The sequence below is a fragment of the Colossoma macropomum genome, unplaced genomic scaffold, assembly GCF_904425465.1.
Source record: "Colossoma macropomum unplaced genomic scaffold, Colossoma_macropomum, whole genome shotgun sequence".
NCBI classification, from domain to species: Eukaryota; Metazoa; Chordata; class Actinopteri; order Characiformes; family Serrasalmidae; genus Colossoma; species Colossoma macropomum.
In genome coordinates, this window is record NW_023494792.1 from 46,361,256 (window position 1) to 46,382,116 (window position 20,861).

General features: G+C 38.6%; 1 protein-coding gene across 2 annotated transcripts in view; it reads left to right on the forward strand.

Annotated features, from left to right (window-relative positions):
* tbc1d22a (TBC1 domain family, member 22a) overlaps positions 1-20,861 on the forward strand; it is a 193,042-nt gene that overhangs the window by 104,149 nt on the left and 68,032 nt on the right. For both annotated transcript variants that reach the window (XM_036577364.1, XM_036577363.1), the window contains exon 10: positions 7,230-7,305. In XM_036577364.1, coding sequence (XP_036433257.1) covers positions 7,230-7,305 — 76 coding nt within the window. The remainder of the gene's footprint in view (positions 1-7,229; positions 7,306-20,861) is intronic.

The following is a 20,861-nucleotide window of genomic DNA, read 5'->3' on the forward strand; positions in this document are numbered from 1 at the left end:
CCCTGATATGAAGTCTAACTTTTTTCCATCAAATTTTTTTTAGCTTTTAGTTTTTGGCCAAAAAAAGTTCAGTAACTAATTTCAGTGCATCTTAAGTCTTTATGTATGAAGGTGGAAGAGGTGGTGTGGACGAAGAGCATGGCCTTGTTGCTGTGGAAACCTCAGGTTGTTTACGACTCTGCGGGATCAGCGTGCCGAAGCAGCAGTACTTCATTACTGCAGAGGAGCTTTAATAATGCAGATGTAATTACTGAGGCCTCTGGGCAGGCTTAATGCATGCTTAAGACTGACCCCGCTCCCCTCTGCTTAACAGCTAATTGCCCAACTAGAACATGGCATGCAACCGAGGACTAAAGAGGGGGCTAGTTAGGAAGCTAGTAACATGTAATATCTTAAATCTACCGATCAATGCTATGATCAATCACAGTGTTGTGATCATGACAAACCTCACAGAGTTGGACTTGTTTAGAATCTGTGAGTGGACTGTGTTCACCTTTTATGTAACGGTAAGAGTCCAGTCTCCCCCATCAGACCATGCTGCCAAGGATGAAGGCTTCCATGTTCTTCCTCCAAGACACATGAAGTGCCGTTATCTTCAGACTGCCGCTAACACATTGACACTAGGCAGCTCAGCGTGCTTAGAGGAGAACACTCCCTGCCTAATTTTCTGCTGCGCCCACTTACCTTACACTGGTGCGTCTGATCAAGCCAGTCAAGGACTTTGGGCGTCCTGGTCAAATTACATGTTTAGTTGATTTTCTGAATGAAAGTAAGTTAAGACATCCACGACAGAGAACACACTTATGTTCATTATTTAAATTTAACATATTGGGGAACAAATAAAATATAAACTGTAGCTTGTCCAAAAGTTGTTGAACATTTGAATATGTTGTGAGGAAATGTTTTCCAATATGTTAAACTCTTCAAATAAATAAAAATTGTGCATTAAATTTGTGGAAAAATGCCATATTTGTTCTCTGTAGGGGATATGCTTATTCATTTTCTCCTTAAAAAAAAATCAACAAAACACATAGTTTGCATTCATAAGAGCCACACAAACTTGCACTGTACAAATTGGTCGTGATTTAGTTTGAAATTTCTTTCACTGTGTGGATCATTCTACAAATTGATTCAAAGCCAGAGTTGTAAACACATTTTAACTGATTTAGACTAAAATCCTTTTGTATTATGAAGGGAAGTCTGATCCTAGGTCAACAGCAAATACCTTGTGAGCATGTGTCCAGATGTGGCCTGATTGTGACACCTGATTGTGAATAGCAGTTCCTCCACTTTCCACTTTAACCGAGAGCAAGAGAGAGACTCCTACAGAGATAGATTAGCCCGGCTTTGAGCGTTAATGTTCACTGAGCCACAAGCATCCTCCAGGGTCAGAGCTTCAGCTGAAGAGTAGGTGTAGGCCTGTGAAAGTAGGCCAGGCACGGACTCGGCCATGGACGCCCCATCTGTTTTAGCACACCAGCATTGCACCGGGGCTCGGCAAGTCCTGTTTTGAGGTCACGGTGGAGAGGAGGGGAGCGCCAAAGAGAAAGTGAGGGGCCGGAGCCAGGATCACTTTAATGGTCGGGATCCAGCTACTCATGTATTCATCCCAGGCACCTCTGGAGCACCGAGGCTGCACAGCTGAGCCTGAAGGACGGCTGAAATTGTTTATCGGTTAATGACTTCTCTCCCCTTGTGGGGTGTTTGCCGCCTCAGCTGCTCCCAGGCCACATTAAAGCTTCCTCACTCTCTGAAGCCTCATCAAAGATGGAGAGACTCGCACATACACACACTGACACTCGCGCTTACACACACTCGCTATCTGCCCTTGTGAGTCAGAGACGGAGCAGCGAGGGCCGCCTCTTTGTCAGGCCAGAACTCTACCACCTGTTGGAGTTGCTGATGCATGCTGCTGTGCGTGGATGCGAGCAGAGCTATTAGTTAATCTTCCTGAGTGCATATTTAGGTCTTTGCCAAACCGTTCCAGCTAGACAAATTTCACCTACGTCAGGGCTCCTGTAAAAGAGCCACTTAAACTTAATCAAATGACAAATGATTTGATTAGCACCACTAAAAGAGATTGAAATGATTTTGATATCAGACAGAATGAATGCAATTTGATGCATTGGAAAACCTTCGCTACCATTTTAAGGTGAGTTGGTATGCCATTGTAGATCTCATTTGCTGTACAATGGTCTTAAATTCAGAGTTACTCTAAAAGTGTCACCATTAACTTATTTAAGTACCATATCTCTTAATTAGTCTTTCTCATACTCTCATCTTTCCATTTGTCGGTTGAATTTGTGTTCTCAGGAGGACAGTAGTAGTCCTTTAATTGCTAAACGCGCTAAATATTTAAGACCCGTTTGTTCCAGTAGCAGCCAACCCCTCAGAAAGCAGAAAAGCAAAACTGTTTACTAGATCTGTAACTAATGATTATTGATTATTGTATCAACCACTATTACAATAATTGACTAATCTGTATTGCCTTGTTTAGTTCCTGTTTGTACAGTTGCAGATGCTATATTGTCTGTGTGAAAGGCTAAACAATAGAAGTCAAATCGCTCTAACACTTCTTAGAGTGTATTGCAAACTTTTTAGAATGATTTATTGTATCATAAGATCATAAATAGAGCATTATAAAGCACCTTTTTAAGTAAACAACACATGAATGAAAAGGATCCACAGTGAAACTTTTATATTTTATAATCAAAATTGTTGACAAACTATGAGTTTTGATAGCATTTTCACTGTCAAAGTCCACAGGTGTACAGAAGTAATCATATTTCTTCTTCTTGTCTCATAATGTGTTTTTTTGTGTTTTATGCTGTTGCGCTAGAGCCCGTGGCATAGAGGGTCCTGCAGTGACCAGACCCTCTGGGTGTGTATGGACAAATGTATTGGGACACCTACACATTAAACCTACAGGAGCTTCTATGACATCCCATTCTAAATCCATAGGTATTAATATGGAGTTGGTCTCCCCCCTTTACAGCTTCCACTTTTCTAGGAGGGCTTTTAACAAATTTTTGGAGTGTATCTGTGGGAATTTTTGCCCATTCATCCAGAAGAGCATTTGTAAGGTCACACACTGATGCTGGACAAGAGGGCCTAACTCACAAGCTCTGTTCTAGTTCATCCCAAAGGTGTTCAATAGGTTCGAGGTCAGGGCTTTGTATGGGCCAGTCAAGTTCTTCCACACCAAACTCACCCAGCCATGCCTTTATGGACCTTGGCTTTGTGTAGTGGGGCTCAGTCGCGCTGGAACAGAAAAGGGCCTTCCGCAAACTGTTCCCACAACGTTGGAAGCATAGAATTGTCCAAAATGTCTTGGTATGCTGAATCATTAAGATTTCCCTTCACTGGAGCTAAAGGGTCTAGGCCAACCCCTGAAAAACAACCCCATAGCATTATCCCTCCTCCACCAAACTTTACACTTGGCATAATGCAGTCAGGCAGGTAACGTTCTCCTAGAATTTGCCAAACCCAGACTTGTCCCTCAGACTTCCAGATAGGGAAGCATGATTCATCACTCCACAAAATACGTTTTCACTGCTTGAGAGTCCAGTGGCGGCGTGCTTTACGTCACTACCCATGACGCTTGGCATTCTCCATTTTGATCTTAGGCTTGTGTGTAGCTGCTTGGCCATGGAAACCCATTTCGTGAAGCTCCTTAAGTGCAGTTCTTTTGCTGATGTTGCTTCCACAGGCAATTTGGAACTCTTTGAGTGAGTGATTCAACAGAGGATGGGCACTTCAGCACTCCGCTGCACCCTTTCACACATGAAATGCCTTCCCTTGCGAAACCTAAACAAGGGCTTAAAAGATTTTGTGTTTAGAACAAAATTAATAAAAACAAAACAAGCAAAGTTTATTATATTATCATAATAATAATCTACTGTGACAGTAGCATGTAGGCTGACTTCAGACAGTAAACTTTAGCCATTTGATTATTTGAACAAGAAGCAGTTAATAGGCTTTAAACACTGAATTTATGAAACCAATAGCAAAAACTACAATCCATACCAAAAGCTACCAAACCAAACCAAAAAAAAACACAAAAAAAACAAGTTGGTCTACAAATTTCTGACCCAAAATACAAGCATGTTTATTTTCTCTAATTTAAGCAGGCTTCTGTATGGTGTTACCATATTAACTGCCAAGTTACCGGAGGAAGGTGCCGTGGAAATCAATTAGGAGGGTGTTCGGGCTGTCAGTGTTAGGATCTGCCTCTCAGCCAGTATTTTCAGCTTTTCTGTGCACACTGAGAACATATTCAGACAGTGTGCTGGCAGCGTGGGAAAATGGCTCTTTCATGACTCCACCTGCTGCCGTAGTGGAGCAAAGATCACTGCTTATTTGACAACAGGCTTTTACAGCGTGAATTTGGGTCCCCATTGGATGCCAGGTTTCGCTGGAGGTCTGCTAGTACTGACACTGTAATGTACCTGATTACCATTGTCTCAAGCTAAAAATAGTCTGCAGTTTATCTTGTGCTCAGGGCTGCAGACGAGTCTAGGATTGATGTTGCTGCTTTGATATAACTCACTGGTTTTTATGTTTTGTTTTGGTTTTTTTTTGGCCATTTGGAAAATATTATGAGTAAACATGGAATTCTGAGCTCGGTCAGAATTCCTTTATTTTCCTTTATTTCCGAAGTACACTCGTTAACAGTAAAATGTTTGGACAATATATATGCATAACTACAACAATAAGAACTGTACACTGATGCATTTCATTTTGTGGACCAGTTGACCACCATGGAGCTTCCTGCTGTCCAATGCTCTGCACAAAACACAGTCTCAAACTGTTTAATCATAGATATTGCTTCATCTGCCTCACAATACTCTCTGAGCTCTTCTCATATTCATACTAACAGGTCATCATTACAGGCTTCTAACAGCAGTGATGTTCGTGGTTCTCTGTGATACACTTCTAACAGTAGTTACTGGTTTTCACTGGTAACAGTGACTGTCACAGTTCTGTTTCTCACTGTTACTCTGATAGGCCTCAACTCGTAGTTATTAGTAATCAATGCTTAATCTAATTACTTTGGTCCAGTGACAGGCTGTTTTTTTCCCTTTTCTCTATTTTAATAATTTCTATTAATGGAAAGCCCTTATTCTCTGTTAATATTGCTCTTAAGTTATTGTTTTGCTATCCGGTGTCAACCAGAGGAGGATGGGTTCCCCTTGGTTCCTCTCAAGTTTTCTACCTCTTGCTCTTAGGGATTTTTCCTTGGCGCTGTTGCCCTTGTTAAACTGTATCCACTTATACTGTTTTGTGTCTGCCCTCGGTGTCGACCAGAGGAGGATGGGTTCCCCTTTTGAGTCTGGTTCCTCTCAAGGTTTCTTCCTCCTGTTGAGGGAGTTTTTCCTTGCCACTGTCGCCAAGGCTTGCTCACTGGGGGCGTGTACCCGGATTCTTTGTAAAGCTGCTTTGTGACAACATCTGTTGTAAAAGGCGCTATATAAATAAATTTGACTTGACTTGACTTGGTTTCCTCATGAGGGCTTGGACCCAGATTTTTCTGTAAAGATGCTTTGCGATAATGCCTGTTGTGAAAAGCGCTACATAAATAAACTTTGACTTGACTTGACATCTCCACAACATCCTGAAGGAAGTTATAATTAATTAAATGAATAAAATGAAGTAAAGTGAAATAAATGACAGTATTTTAATTAATAACTGGATTAAAATTATACATTTTCAAATTATTGTTAAAATGTGGACTGAACCTGAAAGCAGAAAAGGAACACTAAAACAGAAAAGGAAAACTAAAATGGTCAAAAAAAATAGAATGAAACGACAAGCAAATAAAATAAATGACAGCAGTAATTTTAAATAAAAATGTGATTTAAAGGATTTCAAGTGTGGTTTTAAACATATTTAAGTGTTTCTTAAAAATGTGTACTGAACTTGACTGCCTAGTTATAAGAGGTAATGAGTTTTAGAAGCATAAAAACAGAAGGGAGCCTTTCCAGTGTTTCTGTAGTTTACACAGGGTGTTTGGAGAAGGCCAGAATCTGCTGATCTGAGGTCATGTAACAATACATAAAACAATAGCGAGTGAACTAGCAGATTACATTGCCATTCATTTTATTCATTGAAAGTAATTACCTTGGGGGCCCATTCATATTTTTATTTTGCGCTAGAGCCTGTAAGATCCCAGTCTCTGAGGTGAACTGATTTTCTAAACTTTGTAAACACGCACACACATTGTGTTCTTGATTTTCCACACTGTTTGTTCTCCCTTGCTTGCCCACTCACTCACTCAAACGCTCTCCTTTGTTCTTCTTGTGTGTTCTCTTGCTCGGTACTACACCTCATTTGAGTGTAGATGAGTGAGTTCTCAGCAGGTAACTTGAGACCTGCCCACACACACACACACACACACACTTCACTCTCGCTCCGAGCCTTCCCCGGCAGCCCTGTAATTGCTGTGAATGATGGGTCTTCAGCCACTATTGTTTATCAATATCCCCGTCTGGCGCTCTGAGCACAGCCGAGTGCGCTATTCATCTTCCTTAACCCTCTGCATGCAGCTGGCACTACGCAGCATCCCCTCCAGTCACTTTTATGGGCTCTGTTGACCAGTGCTAGGCTAGGCTAACTGGTTGCGAGCCCCACTGAGCATGGGGTAGCATAGGGAGATGGAGTTGGGGGGGCTATAAGTGGCTGTCTGGTCATGAGGGCTGATAGCACAGGCTGAAATGAATGTGGTAATTAAGCCGCACTGTGGGCCACGGGACCATGATGAATATTATCACTTAATTATGGGGATCACTATTCCCAGCACGCAGCCACGCTCACCATGGCCATCCTGCTTCAGCAACGAGTGTGTGTGGGGGTGTGTACGTGTGTGCTGCTGTTATATGCTTGATATGCACAAATGGACTGTGCCCACAGGCCTAAATGTATGTGTAGAGAAGAGACAGTGAATGGTCCCACTAGCCCTTTTCCCACGGTTGTCATTATGCTGTAAGAATCCCTCAGGCATAAAGATACGCTGTAAGCATTGCTAATGGATGCCATTTTATGTGATCAATGGCTTTTAATTGTAGCCATTATAAATGTATTGTAAGTGAGGGGCTCCATGGGGACCTGTCATTCAGTAAACCTTTGTACATCAATATCATCTTGGCATAAAATGTGAAAACAAGTAATGATGTTGAATGTAGCCTGAGGCAGGCCTAAGCTATCATTTTTTTCTCTCTTTTCTCCTCAAGGACAACTATACGTTTGCCCAGCCAGGGATTCAGAGGAAAGTGAAGGCTCTGGAGGAGCTGGTCAGCCGGATTGATGGTGGGTACCACTGGCCTTTCTCTGCTCAACTACTGCTGCTCTGTACCCTCTGCTGCTTCCCACCCTTTATGGACTTTATATTATAAAGAATAATAAAAATGTTTTACTTGTGTAAGTGCCTGCCCAAAGCGCAAGGTCGCTTTACAAAGCATCAACAAAACACAGAAATATTACAGTATTATACAAAAGAAAACAAGAGGGAACTATAAAAAAAATACAGAACTCAACAATGGCATATAGTATGAACAATGAAAGGAATAAAAAAGAACAGCAGAAACCAAAAGAAATAAGATATGACAGCAGTTGTAACTTTCTTGACGTTATTTTCTAGAATGTTCTTTAAAGAACCATGTACAACAGGAATTTTTCATCATGGAAATGAACCGTTTAACCATACAGAGAACCACTGATGCATTGAGTTGATTCTTTGAGTGTTGAGCTTATTCTCTGTTGGTAATGAAATGTGCAGTTGGTCAGCGTCGTTTAAGCACTGATACCCATGATATGATCGGAACAGCACACTGTGATGTAACTCACAAATTATTGTCATACTGCCCACCTCTAAACTCTTAAAAAAATGTTTTTTCAAGGATTCTTAGACATGGACAGTATGACAGTATTTTGTTGTTTCGTGACGTCACAGTATGCTTTTCTGATCATACCATGGGTATTAGTACTTTAGCAACGCTGACCAACTGCATGTTTCATTACAAACAGAGCATATTTTGTCTTACATATTTTGTCCAGTATAGTATATAAAATGTTGAATAAAGATCATTGCGCCCAGTTTTCTGTTCCAACTTAACCAAACTAAACCATAGAAAAGCCAAACATGATACATATGTATCGTGAAATTTTCTTAAAGGGGACCATATCATGGAAATCTGAATTTTCCTTACTGTTTTAATTATACGAGTTTGATACAGTATGTACCATATACCATGGTTAGGGTTTCTAAATGTTCCATTCACTCCCATACCATACAGTCCATATACAGAAACTGAACTGCAGATACAGCCCATTTTGCATTTGTTGTTGCTGTGTCCAGCACATTTCTATATATCCATGTATTCAGCTTACAGCAGTTTAGCACCACCCATTCATGCTGTTATGAGTGTTTTAGCCCCAAACACTTTTTGAATGGGGCAGGACAGCCAGTCAGAACAGAGGTCATTTACATATATCAGTATTAAAGGCAAAAAACAGCCTGTGTAATCGCAAGGGATAAAGAGAAGGTGGAAAATGAATGTGAAATGTCCTCTAAAAATTAATTGTGCTGTTTTTTGGTACAGAAAACCCACAGAAATGTGATATGTCGACCTCAGAGGCAAAAAAACACAAAAACAGAACACAAGAAAAACATTGGATATGAGCTGCTTAAAGTATTATGATAATGATATTATCTTTTTGTCATATTGCCCACCTCTAAGCTAAACGCTATCTATTTGTGCAGTACATTCAGATGTTATTTACTTTTTATAACTGATGTTTTACATAACAAAATTGATATTATGGATGGCAAAAATGCTAAATTATTGTAGTAACACCATTTCATTTTGTGAACTTATGCAGATGATTTGAATTCACTTGACCAATCATTGTCTTTGTCATTGGAATAACAGCAACCAAGATACAATACTAAATGTTGCACTGGGTATACTGGCTCTGTAGGTTGGCCTCTGCTTTGTCAAATGGGCTTAGGACCTATACTGGGCTATAAACATCCAAAAATGTACACAAAAGTGCTGAAGTTTCAGCTCCTAAATGAGGCAGTGAAGCTGTCTATGCTTGTTTTGCTCTTTTACATTCTCTTAACTCTTTACATCCACTGTGATCTTTGCATTGGCTTACCCTGTGTTAGCATTTGCACTCTTTTGTGAGAAGCACAAGGATATATTCTCCAAAAGCATGAACTTGGGACCATGTTAAAAGTTCTGAAGGAAAATCGGACACATCTGTTTTAGTGCAAAAAAATTTTGAATATTGTATGTCCTCAGGTTGTTACTTAGTGTAGAAATGTTTTAGTCTTGCCTACCTTATGTATCTGGCTTTATATCCTCTATGTACCCTCTCTCTGTCTCTCTCTGTCTCTCTCTCTCTCTCTCTCTCTCTCTCTCTCTCCCTCTCTCCCTCCCACTGCCCTCATCCTTCCCCCCTTCAGCCAGAGTGTCAGGCCCAATCAGCGCACCAGTGGCTTGGCCTTTGCAGAGAGCGTAGCTGCCCCGCTGGGGAAAGCAAAAGCCACCGGAGCATAAGCCCCTCTCATTACTTTCTATTAGGCTGCCGTAATCAGAATTCAATGGCCATTTCTCTGAGACAGGGGCCCGCTCCTGCACTCCAGCACCCAGCCCCCTGTCTCTTCAGCCTGCATTAAGCTCAATGATGGCTTTAATTTTGGGGAGGACAGAAAGCAGGAAGATTGTTGTTGATGTTTTTTTCCCTTCCTCTGAATGTCTCCCTCTTTGTCTTTCTCCTCCTTCATCCATCTCTCGTTGTATGTGTGCATGGTAGAGATAAAGTAGTCATTTGGCTGTTGACTGTTGTGTTTCCTTCCTGCTGCTTTATTTTGATTGCTTTCCTTCTTCTTTATTGTTCCAGTGTGAGTTTTGCTCTAGTTTGATTATTTAGTTATATTGCCATGAATAATATAAAGTCGTAATACTGAAAATAAAATAGAGAGAATACAAGAACTGAGGACTTCATAGGGGTAAATACTTTAAACATGCTTAACCCTTTAACGTTTTGCTTTGTTTTACTCAATTTAGCGCTTTACAGCCTTGCCTTGTGAAAATCTGCAGCACTGCAGTGCTCTGGGCATTATCAGACTACTTGTTCTTCCATTTTTATCTTCCATCTAAGAACTTACCTCTCGTGTCATTGGACAAGGAGAACCAGTGTTATAAAAATACATCTCTTTTTCCTTTTCAAAAGCCACATCTCCCCAGAAAGCTACTTAAACTTTAACTGTCTCCTTTCAAGCAGCAGCAAGCTGTGCTTGTGCTTCTTGATGTAGCTAACTTGATGTTTTGTCATTCAAATGATCACATTAACACTGGACTAATGCATGCCAATGAACAGGCATTATCTGTGAAGGCCTTTGAACTGGTGCTTGTTCTTGAATAACCTTCACGTTGTCAGGCTCCAGCGCCTTTCTCATGTCACATTTATTGTATTTATCTCTAATCACAAGTGGGTAATGTCTTGTATTATGCATTCAAATGGGATGTGCAAGTGCTTTGCAAAGAAACCACTGAAAGGGAACAGTTGATATTTGACCTCCAGACAGTTTAAAAGTGTTTCTTTCTTCATGATCGCTGTTAAGTGACAGAACTCTGCCCCTGCATGACTTATAGTACAAGACTGAGTAAGTTAGTCGTGTGCATTTGTATGTTTGTTTGGACGTATGAGGGCTTGACTCATATATCCATTGACTGATAATATCGTTCCTGTAGATTTATCTGTATTGGTGAAAATACCACTGCTAAAATACTGACACTAATTTTGTATTTTACTGAGGACACCTCATGAAAGATGAAGAATTTAGTCATTGGCTTTAGTCATACTAAGCTGACAGTGAGCACCTGTTCACATTTATCACAGCAATACAGACTAGACTAATAAATTTGAACACAAAACACAATCATAGGTAAAGTAAATATCCTTTTAAACCCAACTTTTGGCATCACAGTAACATTTTATGATGAAAAAAATCTCTAAAGAGTATTACTTAAAAATAATAGTTAATTAAGAGAAAACAGTAAGGCCTTTTGAAATTAATAAACTTTTTTTTTATTTAAAAACGTTTTGCATTTTTTTTACATTTTTAAAATTAAAGCTCTGCCCCAGTGCTACAACATTTCTATTTAGGCTGAGTTTCTGCTGTTTCAGTCCAGAAATGAAGAGAAGTGAAGGGAACTGCTTGAAAATAAGAGCTAATTAATAGAGTCCAGAAAATTGCTAAGAATTTGGGGAAGCTCCAGCCCCAATGCTACAATATTTCCATTATTAGTAATTTGCTTTGCCATGCACAACAATACTGTTATCTGATTTATCTTATTAGTGATTACACATTGCAAAAATGCAGACTATTGTTTTTATTTAATTATTGGCCATATAAAATTATATTGGCCAAAATGATCATATGTCAAAGGTTTTAGCTCCTTACGATTGGTATTGGTGAGAAAACCTTCCTACTGAATGGAGCTCAGTTTGTGCATATGTAAATACTTTGCTGCCCTTTTTAAGCACTGTTCGTGTTTCCCGTATGTAGTTCTAAATTAGGAGCATCTCCTGCCTGAGAGTGTAAACAGGAAAGTTGTGATGATACGGAGGAAACTGCAGATCATCAGCAGCTCAGAACACGATAGATGAAGAAATCTCTGAGCAGGAAGTAGCCCCTTTACCTGCGGAACAGAACTTTAATTGACATAATTGTTTTGGCAAATACATCTTTAATGCTGATCATTGTATATAAAAAAGAAAAAAACAAGGCTCAAAAATCAAAACTAGAAGACATGCATGTGTCTGTTTATATTCCTTGGACACAAATATTTTAGTATTTCTTTATTAAGGAATTTGTTAAGGGGCTATTATTAATAAGGCTACAGTGATTAGGCAACAGTTGATTAGTCATCTACAAGTGCTTTGTAATTTTTAGTAAATTTCATCTGATATTTGTGGTCTTTTCAACAGATTGCAGTATGCTTCAGTAAGCATCAGTCCTGATGTTATCTGATCTAGGTTCTGTAGTTAGATGTTTAGCTGCTGCAATGATAGCCCCTCTGCATAACTGCAGTGTAATACCTTTATTTAAGACTCTATTTCATGGCAAACTACCAGGCTAGCAGGCTGTTCAGCTTTTTGTGTTCAGGAAAATTGCTGGATGTATCACTTTAAGACAGTGGCAGAAATAATTATACATTAATCATCTGTTTAGCCTAACTATACCTTGCCCAAATGGTCCCCCCTTTAACCTGGTCGAACCGAGCATCTCGCTGGTGATCCATTCTGCGAAATTGGCGATGGCATGTGCATGTTCTTGTTGAAAATATATCTGCGTGTGAAATTTTGATATTTTTTTTTCATTTATTGCACAAATCGTGTAGCTAAGCACTTAGCATTGATTTGTTGGAAACGCTTCATAGTAACAAATGTCTATAAGACATCTATTAGCACTTACTACATGATTAACTAATCTTGAACTAATCAGGCATTTAGTTACTCATTGTGAATTTGTATATTCACAGCATTGTAAGCTGTTAATTCACAGTGAGCTTCTACTTCATAGTTATGAACTGATATTAGCCAATCATGTTTTAACCAGGACTTTTACCATTATTCATTTTTTAAAGTATCAGTACAGTCCGGTGGTAATGTCTATAGATTAAAATATGTATTTTTTTATGTCACTTAATAGTTCAGGATAAACAAATCAGAAATGTAAATATTATCCAATGTTAGTGAATATATGGTGTGCATATATACAAAACACATCTTAAAAAACAATTTAAAATAATTTTGGCTACTAATGCACTGTATCACTTGTAAACCCCAAATAAAGGAAAGCTGAAAATGATGATTTGGTATTAACATGAACAAATAACACTGATTTCTTGGTTTTACAAATGATGTGTAAGTTATATGTGAACTATCTGCAGCCCATAATTGAAAGTGAAAGCAGTTCGGTTCATATAAATATCTATAAATGTCCACAAGGACATTGTCTCCAAGTTTATTTACACTAGAATAGAAGATATTAGTCTGTAAACAACCTCAATAAACACTCCTATCCATCCTACCTTGACACCTCCATTTTAGACTTAAGACCAAACCAAGCCCAGAATGTAGGTGTGAGTTGATTGAGCTTATTAAACTTAAGACAAAAACAAACACTGCAAGCAAAACATAAGGAAAATCACACCAGACAAAGATAAACTGAAATATGAGAGCTGCTTATACCAGAGTCAAGAATAGAAACCAACTGGGAAAGAGGAGTAACAGACTACACACAGGTATAAACAGTAATATTAAGGCAAGGCTACACTAGGAGACAGGAGACACTGTGACTTGACTTCAGTTTAGGGTCTGCAGTGTCATTGAATAATCAAATAATAATCAAATAATGATTCAAATGTGTCTTATAAGTTAATGTTACTATATTAATTAATGATACATAACTGTAAATTCTTTGTTACTTCATGATTAGTCAGTTATGAAGTAACAGCTAAGAGATTTCTTTCAAAGTGTTATTTACTGATTTGTTTCATCAGAGTAATGATAAGCACGTCTGATTTGTGACATTCTTGCTTTTGTGTTTTCTTGCTAGTAGTTTTCTTGCTGGTAATTTGTGGCACACTAAATAAACATGTTGATTAAACAGCAGAAACAGCTACGTTTTTGCATCTGTGGCATTTGGATGTGTATCTGGATGGTTCCTCACAAGCTGTCTATTGAGCTAACATTTGCCCCTACTGTGCCTTGCTAAAAGTAGTGAAGTAGTCTGATAACAGGTCAGTGCCAGCTGAATAACATACTATAAATAGCAGCACTTGGATGAGCAAAAACGCTTTCTCAGTAATGAATCAGTGATGGTTTTCAGTTTCTTTCACCTGACATTCATGTAAGTAAAATAAGTAACAAAATAAGTGATTTCAGCGTCTGATGCCAAGGAAATGTCAGAAGGTATAATGGTTTGATTAGACGAGTAATCGAGCGATAGTTATTCTTGGTAGTTGCAGCCCTAATTATTAAGATGGTTACGTCACTAATAAATGCTCAGGAGCAGGTCAGAAGTAGGCCTCTGTCAGGCCAGTTTTGAAGTTTAGCTGTCAACACTGTGCTCACTTTTCCCACCTCTCCTTTATCTGCTATAATTTAATCTAGCCTAATCAAATCTAATTTGACTGAGTTAAATTGGGTGGGGATTTTTGGTCCGCATCAGATAATCACTCCACTTGATGTAGTCCTGTGGGTCAGTGCACTATGCTGCCTCACATATCAACTAGGTGCGCTGCAGATGGAAACCCAGCAGGTTGGACTTGTTACCTTCTACAGAGTAAGCTTCCCTTGTCTTTCCTTCTTTACAGCAGAGCCTTAGGCATTCAGTGGGAAGTTAATGGAGTGAGGTCAAAAGGCACTTATCCTTGTGTTTGTTGCCTGTAACTGCTCTCTCCTTAACTCCATCCATCCCTTCATCCCTCTATCCCTCGCTCTCTTTTCGCCTATCCCCCACTGTATCCTCTCTTTACCGTTTCCTGCAGTAGTATCTTGTAGGAGTGTAAACATGCATTGATGCGTAGATCTAAAAGTACTGATTCAGCTGCATCTGTTTTGGGAAGTTAGAATTAATAATATTCATCAAGTATATGCTTATATTTTCCCAAAATAACTTAAATGCCCAGAAAAGCTTGGTGTATTTTTGTCTCTTTTCAGCTTTACAGAAAAGTATCATTTCCACATACTAAAATATATTACATCAGTACAGTTTTGGCTAACATTTTATAATGACACACCCTTAAAATAGGAACTTAATCATGATCTAATAGTTTATAAATAGTAAATAGTTTAGTGATTATTACATATTCATTATATATAGGCATTACTTACACTCAAAGAAATGCCTTTATTTTAATTCTTAACCATTTTGTGGCATGCTGATCATTTATTGTTGTTATTTGGTTTTTATTATTTATTTGTTTGTTTTTTATGAAAATAGAAATTAAATCATTAGTAACAGCTTGTTAATAATTAACTTCCAGATAATTATTTTGTAAATTTGATACTAATAACCCACAGCTAATAACAAATATTAAGCATTTACTTAGTTGAATACCAACGACTCATAAAATGATGAATCTACTTATGAATTTTTTTTAGTGATAAAGTAGTTGTTTATTACTTATGCTAATTTGTAATGAATAAACTTTTACCAGATAACTAATGTAAACTTAGTAAAAAGTAACATTAATAAATGTTTATCGGACCCCTGTTTGTAAAGTTGCAGCTGGATTTTATAATGTATTTATGAGTATATTATTGTATGTTATTGTCTCTTTGTCAGCTTAGTCTGATAATGATTTTGAGAAAAGTATTGTATGCAAGCGTAATAAATATATAGATTTATAAATACATCAAAAACAAATAGTTTATAGTTTATTGTAACAACTTTATAGTAATAACTTTTTAAATAATATAGACCATTTCATAATGGTTACCTAAGCATTGAATAAAAGTTTGATTTACAAATTAACAAGATGATAAATGACTACTTTGTCATTTAGAACTAAGCATAGACAATTACTAAGTATTTATGCATAATGAATATGAATTGTTTGTGTTTCTAAGTAAATGCTTAATATTTCAAGTTATATCGTTTATTGACTGATTTGTGAGTGTCAAATAATTAAACAATAAATAACAAACTATTACAAGGAATTAGTTAATAATTGAAATTAAATTAATTCATATGTAGCATTTATATTTTTAATAAGAACTAACAAGCTATTAGATTTTAATATAATAAGTAAAGTTTTATCCAATTTGCTTTTTCAATTTACCTGCTTTTGGCAGTAACGGTGTTGATGTAATATAGGGTATTAATGTGGAAATGTTCTCATTTGGATCAAGCAAATTTAATGCCTCACCTTCATTTTTCTAATATAGTTCCTCCAGCTACATTTGTGTAAATAATAACAGGAGTAATTTAATCAAATTGTGGTGAACGTTGAAATGTTATTTTATGCACAGAATTGTTCCTTAAGGATTTTTAAATTGATTTATAACCACCTCTGTCCCAGGCCCTGTTTTTGCGGTGCCTCTCGGGCACAGAGGCGCACTTTGGTTGGACGGAGATTGAGTGGAGGTTACGCAGCGGAGTTGTTCTTAAGTTGCCTTTTGCACTTAATCAGGCCGGCGGATTACTCGCTCATTATTTCCAAATTGCTCCATTGTAGCGACGGCCGATGTCTGCTTTAATCAGGCCCACGCTGGATCTGGCGCCGCGACAGCGCTGCACATCTCACTCTGCACTGTAATGGAGCTCGGTGGAAATCAATCAAGCAGCCGCTTTTTCTTTTTGCTTAACTCTGGGCCACTCCGGAGAGGCCTGTGTTCAGTCTTTTCTCAGGGGACTCTAGCTGAGCTTGTTTGTCGCTGGCTCCTCCGGCTCTAATGAGGCTGGGGGCTAGTGGCTGAGGGCTACAGGGCTGCGTGGCTGAGAGCAGGCCGGAGCTTGAGCTGCGAAGGCTCTGATTAGGGTCCGTGCTGCTGGAAGCCCCTGATGTTCAAACACACATGGCTGTGGACCTCAGCTTATGTCGCCATATGGCTGTACTCTGTCAGGTGATGGAGGAGCATGTACACTGAGGCCTGCAGCAGCCAGCAACATGGCAGCTTGGCCCTCGGGATGCTGGGGGCCACAGGCTTCTCTGTCTCTCTGTCTCTGTCTTTGTCTCTTTCTCTCTCTCTCTCTCTCTCTCTCTCCAGCTATAGGCAGCTTTGCTGCTGTCTTCATGCTGAGCGCTTACAATCGCGCAGCTGTTTAGCTCCAGATGCAGCGCTCAGATGCTGACACCATACTTCCTAATGGCCCTGCCACCTGCCCCTGCATGAGTAGGAATACCTTTATCAGGCCTTTCATTGCAGCAAGATGAAAATATCATCCTAATCCCCACCGAGTTGTGCCATGTCTTACTCCTCATGTGCGACTATACAGTTTGTTGTCTGCTGGTTAAGAGCTTAATTACTGTTGTTTAAGACAAATTGCAGCTGTTGGGTAATTCTGTTTAACCCTCAGAAATTTACAGTTGATTGTGTGGTTTTGCTGTAAACATTCAAGTGTGCTGTTGTCATTTGTTTCTCTGTTTAGTATTCATAAACTTAGTTACCGATTTTTTTCCCCCCAAATTGTTTAATGTAGAAAATAAATAGAATTTGGCACTGAACTTTGCAGGAACATGTCATATTTAAGTGTGCTGTAGAGGATGTGATAACTTGCTTCTACTTAGAAAATCAACAAAACATGTAATTTGATGGGGTATTCAAACATTAGACGATACAAAACAACCAAAATGTGTAAACACAAACTTGGTATGGAAGTTTGATCTCAGATATGTAAGCATCCAAACACTGTTTGAGGCTACCTGCTTTACTCTGAATTCACACCAGATGCACCACATCAGTGTCACATAAGCGTAGCATAAGTGAAGTGCAAGCAAGTGAATCCTCTATGGAGTTTATGCTTGACTCACAAGTGCAGATGGGGGAAAAAAACAGAGTAGATGTGTAAAAATTGCGACAGGTTGGAAGGACTCTTGTTTTGACAAATGTAAGACATGTATCTAGCACAGCCGGACTGAAACATCCATAAAATGGAAGTCTCTTCCACCAGAAGGGCGATTAAAAAGGCTTTACATTATTTCTTGTTTTTAAGGTGTATTTTTAGAACAAGTGTTTGGATATTTGAAAATACTAATGCTTATTGGAAGACTGTAAAATGCTTTTTGGGCCAGCCCTAATAAATACATAATAAGTAGTAAATTACATTTGCATTCAGTTTGCACTCTACATTGACTGGTTCGAGTCTGCACTTCTAACTTTACTATTTTGTTAAATAACAGAAACTTGGCAAAATGTGAAAGATGCACATAATTTGTTAATTTGTTTATTTGAAAGGGTCAAAGGGTTTGTAAGGGTTACAATGCATGTCACATTCTGTAAACATAATATTTTACCAGTTTCCCTTCCATTCATCATTTATTCATATTCTCTACATTTCGTGTAGGCATGAGGGGATCTTTAGAATTGAAAGCATCTTTGGTATTAAAAAAAAAAAAAGTGCTTTGTTGGATCAGCGGTTGTGGTGGTTTTTCGTAAAGGGATACATCATTGTGCCCAATTGCAACACTTATACCATTCTAAACACATCATGCTACACAATCAGTTGATTAAAATAATACTTTGCAGCCAATTTTTTTTTGACAACACATTCAAGTTTTGTTTCTGACGTACTTGAATAGGTAGACGATTGCAAAATGACAGTGATTACCTTGCAAGTGAATTGCACAGCACTTGTACAGCTTGAGAGCAGTTTCTGTTTTTTTTTTTTAAGGAACGTAGTGTTTGTTTGTCTGAATACTGTCTTGTGAGACTAGCTTCATGCCTGTAATGGCTGTCTACTGAGCAAAAAAGAAAACTAACATGAAGTAGGGTGGAGAAACACTGGGAAGTTCTCCACAAAAGACCACCATTCATTATTTAATTTCGAGTAAAAGAAAATGCCTTTATGTACACCAAATTACACAGAAACCTCAACAGTTAAATATAATATCATTTTTTTTCAATACATAATGTGTCTACCCTTTATTACAGCTTCCATGCCTTCAGTTTTTCAAAGAAAGTAGGGATACTTTTCCACTCCTCCAAAGTTCAGTCTTAGAAGTTGCTTGCATTTTCTGCTTCTTACGATCTGAGTAATCCCAAACACATTCAGTGATATTGAGGTCTGGAATCAGGGGAAGTCAGTTCATTGTTCTGAGAACACTAGTAGTTGGATTTGCAGATATTCTTCTTTTTTGGCTGTTTCCTTTTCTCAGTAAGGGCTTCTTGACAGCTACACATCCTTTCAGACTCACAGTGTTGAGTGTTGAATTTTCAGATCTGAAGCAAGAGTGGAGCTTGATTTTCTCCTCTCTCTCAAAGATGAAAGCTTTCAGTTTTGGTGGTCTGACAGGTCTTGCACGGGTGTTAGGAGTCCCACTTTCTCTATAGCTTTTAATGATTTTTTTGAACTTCAGTGTTGGTAAGTCCTGTTTTTTCCCTTTTTCTCTCTTGCTTTTGCAAGTCGATTATCTTGTGGTCCCTAACTTTTGAGTCAGAAATGTACCCAGATAGACTATTCCTAAATAGGACTAATTAGCGCTCTAGGAGAAGGGGAATTAAAACAGTATTTCAGTATTTTGGCTAGTAGATTTGGCTACTATATGGTCAGGTATATTGCATATTGCAGTTATATTGCTACATCTTGTGGTTGCTTAGTATTATCATTTATGTTTGCTGGGCAATGTAATTGTATCAAATCATCAAAACACCCAAATAACATCTGTGATTGGTCACTCTATAAAAACATTCAGCAATTGGTTACAGACTCATTTGCATATTGCATATTTATGCGACAGTAGTATTGTACCAGCCAGCATTACACTTACAGCTAAGTTACAGTACATTGTGCAGCTTTAGCAAAGAGTAATAACAGTAATTATGGATCTCTCACATTCAGATCTCACTGTTCTCTCAGTATGTCCTGCACTCCTTATTGTGATTAACAGAGCAGAATCTGCTACCAGGGCCCAGTGTGATCATCACAGAAAAATTCAGAGTAAAAGTCTGCTTCTGCTGCCCTCGTCGGAGGTGGGTCGGCTTTCACAAGTCACGCTTGGGAGGAATTTAAAGCTACTGTTTGATTCCCGATCGTCGCGAGGTTAAAGATCCACTCCGCTTCACCCTCTTCTGCAGTCTGATCTGAGTTGGCCCAGAGTGCTGTGCCACAGAGGTCACCTGCACTTCTGTAGCTTTTGCCTCCCCTCTTCCACTTTAACAGAGGGTTTAGTGTACAGTGCAGACATGCCGGCGATTTACTCACTCGCTCAGCCTTGCTGAATTATACATTCCTACATTCGGAGGGCTGTAGAGGTTAGGCAGAAGCAGGCCGTTAGCACAGTACAAGGTGGACAGGACTGAAAAAGAGATGTTTTCTTTTTTTCTTAGTCTTTTTTTCCTGTAAAAGATCATTTCTACGTCATTTCCAAATAACTGAATTGCTTGGATGCTGTTATTGTAATTCACATGCATTTGTAATAGACCAGGGGTTCTTGACCTTTTATCAGTGTGCGACCCTTTTTAGGGTTAGAAATAACCCTGTAGGCTAACCAAACCAGTTTTTTTCGAGTTCTGAGAGCAGCGCAGCAGTTAGCATTAGTCTTGCAACGCATATTGTCTTATAGCGACCCTCATATGAATATTGACATGCCCATCATTTATTTTCACAGTTTATTTCACTACGTTTTACTGCATGGTGTGTTTGGCACATGGAAAAATTAGGCTCCTCCCCTGTTTTGTAAATCTGACCTGTTAACATGAGCACCTGAATGAAAAGCGAGAGGTAGAGGTAGTGTGTGTGAAATAGAGCTTGGAAGTCTTGACTAAATAGTGAAACTATTAACAACATAATGAACTAATACTCCAGTATACAAATTATTCTGGCTGGCACTCCATTACAGATTTGTAAAAACTATAGCCATAGCAAATTCATACTGGATTAAAATGACCAATCACTCACAGATCGTCCCCAGGTAAAACTAATCCAGGTCAAATAGGCCTTTAGCTGACCACGTTTTCATTCCAGAATGTACTGTATAGCAGAAAGCACTGTGGAAAATACAGACAATAGATACAGCAGCCTCTGAATTTTAACTTGGACTTTATTGTTTTTTTAATTTTCTTTATTGTCTTTCTGCCCCTTATAGTGAACAATAGCAATACTGAAAGTAACTGAAGTGCGA